The 7,158-nt window shown below is 38.8% G+C and overlaps 1 protein-coding gene across 1 annotated transcript in view; it reads left to right on the forward strand.

The window, feature by feature from the left end:
• The window catches only part of GYPC (glycophorin C (Gerbich blood group)), a 33,320-nt gene that overhangs the window by 18,390 nt on the left and 7,772 nt on the right, over positions 1-7,158 (forward strand). The window contains exon 2 of the mRNA XM_005415776.2: positions 6,724-6,774. Coding sequence (XP_005415833.1) covers positions 6,724-6,774 — 51 coding nt within the window. The remainder of the gene's footprint in view (positions 1-6,723; positions 6,775-7,158) is intronic.

Genomic DNA, 7,158 nt, shown 5'->3' on the forward strand with positions numbered 1-7,158 from the left:
CCTGAGCAATGAAGTTAAAGTCTCCAGTAACTTCAAACCAAAAAAACCCAAAAGAGTACATGGTTCAAACTGTTCAAACTGAAAGGGGAATTTGAGGTCTCTGTCAGTTCTTTTTCAGTTCTTTTAGGGGACAAATGGAAAAGTTAGTTTAAAAAAATCGGTATGTTTTTTAGTTTATATAATCCTTCAAAACAATTTTTTTCTCTTTTTAAATTTGATATGTGTTTTTATTTCAAAATATAGAACATCTGTTCCTGTTAAAATATCCTTATTATTTTTAACTTAAAATAGTTTCCCAAATTTCATTAATATTTTATCCTTTTCCCTCTTATCATTAAGGGATATAATATGATTATTTTTTGACAAGACTTTTAGTGTATCTCTCCATCTCTGCTTTTCCCCAAGACCCAATGGCAATTCATCTTCACAAAAGAAGGAGAAACTGTGTGAATGAAACCATTACTTCCACAAACATTGTAAAACAGATTTTCTCTTATTTACTTCTCTAAAACGGTGAAAAACTATATTGCTAACACTGTATACTAGAATCAAATGCAATTAAAATAATGTGACAGTCCTAACCTAATTAAACTAATTTGATAATTGCTTTTTATAATTTCTGTGTTATAAAGTGTCAAAAATCTTGAATAGACCTTTATTTGAATGAAACTGTACTTAGTCTGTTTAGAATTAATGACAAAGTACTTGTTAGCTGGGATAACAAGAGGATTGGGCCCAGAGCATTTTAATTTCGTAGGTATTTTTAATCTGCATGATGTAACTTTCGTTTCCAACACAATCCATTTACTTGTCCAAAAGATCATGTGATTGTTGCTGTTGTTACATGACACCATTATTTTCCTTATAATAATTTAGTATACAAGTGGCAGCCAAATTATTCTGTCTCTTTTCCAGATTGACAGATGAGAAACTGTTCCTTAATTTTGAAAGAGCAGCCTTAATGTGTTTCGTAGTCTAATGGGAGATGGTGATGACTTTTTCAGCCGAATATGTCAAATTGATGGGTTCAGACTGATGACCCTTAGGGACAAGAGAAGCCAGCTCTGGCAGGGCACTGCACACTTACTGGCAAATATTAAAATAGGTAATGACTTTTTTTTCACTCAGAATGGCCTCAGTGTGATGCATCTGATATTGTAACGGGCCAGAGAGCAGCTTGAGCAATTAACATATTTCTAACATGAAGTTTTCAGAAGTTGGTTCGACTCATTTTTACAGACGCAGCTGCAGTGAACCAGTTCTAACTATAGCTTGTAAATTAAATTGGTGTGCTGAGGTTAATAGATTAATGATTTTCTCATGAATGCAGTGTGTTGGCAAGGCACAAATATAAACCAAAGGGCAAGGGGGACATACCATAGTTGCATAAACAATGGAGGTGTTAAGACTTCATCAGTTTTTCTATACTAAATGTGTGATAAGAAAAGTCCTGTGTCAGTGGAGAAAACAGGGACACATTAGGACCTGCTTTTCCAGTCAAGAGGAACCATGGCTGCAGAAGAGCATACAAAGAACAAAAAGAGCCCCTTGGAAAGGAACAGTTATGAAAAATATATTTGTATATAAAGAATATTAAAAAAATTAAATTGGAGTAGTTATAGAAAAGGTTTTTAACAACTACAAAAGCTGCCTGGTGGACTCCATATACTCCTCAGTGCTTTCAGAAGTTTAAAATGTTTTACTGAACCCTATCAAATAATTTAGTATCATCTTGAGTGGAGGCAATTAGAACCTCGCCTAGATTCTTTACATAAAAAGGCAGTCTTCTTTTTAAATTACAAGTTTTTAAAAATGAGGCAAGGTTATTATGGCATGTTGTGCTAGGTCAATTGATTGAAAGCGAAAAAAATAGACAAAAATTTACTAGACCTCTATATTACTAAGTAAACTGTATTTGATTAGTCTTGTTGTAACCAAAGTTATCTTTCAAATGTATGGAAGAAGCAAAGATCAATACTGAGGTAAAACTCTCCTCTGAATTCCATCTCTATCTGGCCTGAACCATAAACTAGATTCATGAACTATCATTCAGTTTGGACATCTCCCTTGTTTACTGGACATGCATGGATAGATAGTAGGAATGTTTAGGACAAAACCATTAAACATTTAATAGCCAAATTTTAAAGACATATTTCAGCCTACAGACAGAGACTGCTTACACACCACTGCCTGCAACAACTCAGTCAGTATTTGGGGTGGTTCTGCAAAGCAGATCCCTGGATACACTGAGGTAAGGGTGGGCTGTTCCTCACCTGGAAAGTCCCATTAGCAGCAGATTTTTATAAAGTGATTAGGTGAGCTGATTCAAGATGAATTCTTCCCGTGTGTTTCCTAGTCTGCATGCCTAGGAAAGCCCTGAGAAGGAAATGACTGCCTTAAGGATTTCAACCCATCATTCACATGGATTGAATGAATTTCAGCCACTTCTCATGCAATGAACAGGAACATCCAGAGAGAGAACGGGCTGTGAAAGAATGCACTTAAAGACCTACTTGAGTGTAATTTAGCAGCCAAGGCTTTGTCTGAGATTGTAACCAAGCAGTCAGCAATGGAGCATCCTGATAAGAGATGCTGGGGTTGTTAAGAATCAAAAGCACAAGCTTGTGGGTAGGAAGATCCTGAAAGACAGGAGCAGGAATAGGAGCAGTGCTGCCCAACTGCTGTCGAGAGGCTTTGAAACCTGTGTTGTCAGAGCTGCTTATCACACACAGATATCTGTATATTCACTCAGCCTGACAAACTCCCAAATGCAGGATCACCCACAGCTGCATGGGAACCGTGACAATGTGAGTTGTAATCTCGGGCTTTTCATTCTCTACTCAACACTGTCAGCATCAGTCTGGAACTTTATCTTAGGAAATTGGAGAGGCCTTGAGAAGTCTGGGGTAAGGTCTACAGTTACACCATCAAATTGTCCGTGTGGATTGCACAGTAGAGATTTGGCAGTTCACACCAGCAGATTAGATCTATCCTGTAGGGTCATTCCCATGCATTCCTGTCAAATGGGCCAAATGGGGATCCCCTTGCAGGTATGGTTTTCCTTTCGTGCTTTTCCCATGTGTAAATCCATAGCAATTAAACATGTAGGTGCTGAAATTGTTGATTAAGGTCCTGAATGCAGAACCACCAAGAGTAAAAATACTGGATTTTTTTTTCTGGAAACTAATTTAGCAGGCAAAAATGATGCCTGAAAATTAGAAAGCTTGAAGCTTTCTACAAGTTTATTCCATATGTCACTGATAGTAGCCTCAGAATCACTTAGAAGTATTGTTTCCTGCAAGGAGCAAGATCTAAACTCTGAGCTTTCTATGCTGAATGGGAGAAAGCATTTGGGATGGATATGCCCTTTTCCACCAACATATACGTTGAACAGCTTGTCAGTTGGAATGTCTTAACATGGCTTCTAAAGCAGAAGTCTTGCTCACTGATAAGTCTTGCATCTTTATCAGGACTGCCATTATACTTTGTGTTTTCCTTAAAGACCTGTTCTCTGGTGTCACAAAATCATGCCAAAACCTCACTTTTTGTCTACAAAACACATTTAGTCCTTGGAATTGTAAAGAAGAACTGGAAAGATTTACTTGAATGAAGCTCAGATATAAAGAAAGTGTAAATTTTAACAAAAAAAATGCTTTAAAGTCAGTGTCATAATTTTGGGGCAGGAAGTGATTAATTTTTTTTAGTGGTTCAGATTTGCAATTTATAGAACAAAACCAATCATTACAACTGTCAGAAAAGTGCATCATGAGAATAGGAGAGTGCTGAACCTCAAGCAGATATTTTCACTGCGGGACCTGCCCGCTTCAAACAAGTGTTCCTCAGCCAAAATGGAAGGGGATAGATTAAAACTAGAGGGAGGGAGGGAACTACTAAAATTCATAAAAATCAATTTTCATTGGAAAATTGCGCCCGAAGAAGTGAGTTTAACAAATTTGCCAACAAATGTAGCAGTAATGAGTCACCAGTGGCTATGTTAACCTACAAGTCGGTTGCACTGGTGTGCCACCTGTGAAGCACGAAGCCAGAGATCTGCCTGCAGTATTTAAGTCAGGAATATTTCTGGGACTTTCACAGGCTGCTGCCTTCTCAGCAGGATGTGATTGATGAGAATGAGACAGGTAGCAATTGTCATTCTATTGCAAAAATTCCTTATCTGTAAGTTTATGAGCCAAACTGGAATTTGATGAATGTCAGGTCATGACACAAAAGCATTTCTTTCTTATTCTGGCTTTTAGAAACAAACTTTCCAGCAACAGACAATTTGATTTGTGTGTTCTGTTCTTGATTTGGTCAACTCATTCTGATGGCCAGAAATTTTATGGAAAACATGTTTCCCCACACTCTTTTGATTTCTGTGTGTCATGGTAACCAGTGGCAGTAAATAACAAAAATGTTCAAGCACTTTCAGAACCAGATTGTAGCTGGACAAGGGCCAGTATAACAGGGAGAGGAAGTTTTGCCATGACAATATAGCAACAGATAACACAAAAGGTGTCCTTGAAACAAAACAGGTTCAACAGCAGCTATTGAAACACAGACCTCTGAGCACTCTGCATGTGAAGAAGAGCAGAATAAAGAAGGTTCAAGAACAAAGCCATTGCTGAACTAAAGGTTCCGTCAGGAAGCTGGATGTCTTTCCCTCAGAAAGGGAAGATTCAGTCCTCAGTAGTGCAGTAATGCACTGTATTTCTCACACAGATTGCGTTTAGAAAGGCCATGCTGAGGTTCCTGGCCAAGCATGGATTCCCTTCTGGACAGCAGCCACTGTTCCACTCCTGCTCAGGGAAGATGGTCCCATTCCACCACGCATGCCTTGCATGCTCCTCAGCCATATTTCAGGAAGGACGACACTGCTTGAACCTCAAACAATGTCAATACTTTCACACCTGCCTAGCAATACTGTAACATTGCCATGAATCACATAGCTATTTTTGGACAAAGTGAAATTTCAGAGACAGTGAAACAGGGATTAAGAGGTGTCTCTGTGCTCTACATCAACATTGCTCCAAAACTGATCTGGGGAGCAGACCTTGACTGTCTGTCTGGTCATTGGTGGTAGCTGCAATGTTCTGGCACTCCAGCTGATGCAGCAAAAGGCGGTCTGGGAGGACAGCAAGCCTGTGTGGTCAAAAGGAGACACACAAAGGAGTAGTCAGGCTCTGGTTCTTGTAGTAAACTGGGAGCTGTGGTGAGAGAAGCCACATCAGGCTGTCAGCTGAAGGGCACAGCTCTGCCAGCTTAGCAGATCTCTGCCAGCTGTACCATAGCTCAAGATGAGTACTGCATTCTGCTGCAAACTTAGAAAGATGGAAATGAAAACTTCTCTGCAAAGTGATGATACTGTAATCCATTATCAAAAAGCACTGTGATGGTAAGTCCTAGAGATTAGGCACCTGCATGTTATCTGAATCTGAGAGGACCTAAGAATGCCAGGTATGAGCAGGGAGTTACTCATAAACCTTATTTTAATTAAGGGGATAATAATTTGATCTGGAATTAATGTTTGGCAGCAAGCTGTGTGGCTTGGGAAGCACTTTGGAATTCACACCTTCAAGTGTTTGATTGCTGCAGAGGAACCTGCTTTTTTGGCATGCAGCATGTATTTGGTGTGTGAAGAAATACAGAGCATTTTGACCTTGAAGCAATTAATCTCTTCTGAGCACGTGGGTTTGGAATAGACATAGACATAATAAGAGTTTTTAAATTACAGAAGATGTGCTCAATCTTTCCATCAGTATGTAGATGGAAGAAAATGTGGGAAGGATCTCTGGGGGAGAGAAAAGCGCTCTTACTTTCTAAAAAAAAAGCACCTCCCATGTTTGAGAAGAGGTGGATGCTTTGAATCTCAGCTCTTCTCAGTTTGTTGCAAACTGATGTCAGAGACTGGACATGAGCAAGGAGAGAACTGCTGATAGTGTTTTGTCCTTGAATCATACATACAGATATAGCAAAAGGCAGCAAAAGGTATGAACTATAATGTCACTTTAGAGAAGGATTTGGAGTTACATTTTCACCTTTTCCAGAGAACTTTTCTGTGCACTGCATTTACCAAAGGGAAATTTTAAATAAAATTTTAAATAAATTACAATGCAGTTATGTTATTTGATTTATCAGCACTGAATTCAGACTTACTCTGCATGGGGACTGTGTTTTATACCACACACATGAGAGGCTGGCCATGATTTCAAATGTAAGCTGAAAAGAAAACAAATGCAAAGATTAAAAACAGGACATTGCAGATAAATAAATACTAATTGAAATCAATACACATAGATTAATTTGCACCAAATCAAGATCCAGACCATGCTCTGAAGAGCCATAAATGGGAAAATAAATAGACATCAACCTTTTTTTTCCCCAAAACTACCTTTCTGAGTGTAATCACAGTACCTAAATGCTCTTAATTTAAGCATTCACTGGAGGATGTTACAGGTAAGTGCTCATAATACACAGTAGGTGTTTCCCTGGGGGCCATGATAGTTTGCATAATGTGCTAGCTATTTCTTTTCCAGTGCTGTGATGGCAGAAAACTGTTACAGTAAGGCTAACTCTAATGTGAATTTTCATAAATGTCTTTTGCTAACAAGAGATATTGATTAAGTTCCAAGTTTCACAGGTTAAAATAATACACTGCCAGTACAGTCACTGCTCCTCCAATTTCTTTTTTATAATTAACTTTTTTATGTTCTATTCTATTTATAGATGGAGAAGTGGAGAGCCCCACAGCTGGAGCAGATGTGGCTGTTATTGGAGGTGAGTAGCAGACCACACTAAGCAGCACCATAAGAATTAAAACAGCAGGTGTGTTGATTTCTTGCATTTTGCAAAACTCCTACTTTGCTGACAAGACAACAGGAGCGGCGCAATTAGAGTTAATTAGGCCAGTGGGAAATCTGCTCCCAGAGGGGCTATTGGCAAGATAACAAGATGAGATAATGAGCACAAACCATATACTGAGCAGTACCACCCTCATCCATTCCCCATTTTAGGACAAAGTACCAAACAGTCCAACAGAAAAGTCAGTCTCTGATTTCCCTCAGTATTCACTGGATCAAGCTTGTCCTTTAGCACAGAACTGGTGCAGCACCTTTGATATGAGCGATGTTAGCTCATACCAGCTGACCCTTTATTGTTGCA

Source organism: Geospiza fortis, unplaced genomic scaffold (genome assembly GCF_000277835.1).
Source record: "Geospiza fortis unplaced genomic scaffold, GeoFor_1.0 scaffold112, whole genome shotgun sequence".
Lineage (NCBI taxonomy): Eukaryota > Metazoa > Chordata > Aves > Passeriformes > Thraupidae > Geospiza > Geospiza fortis.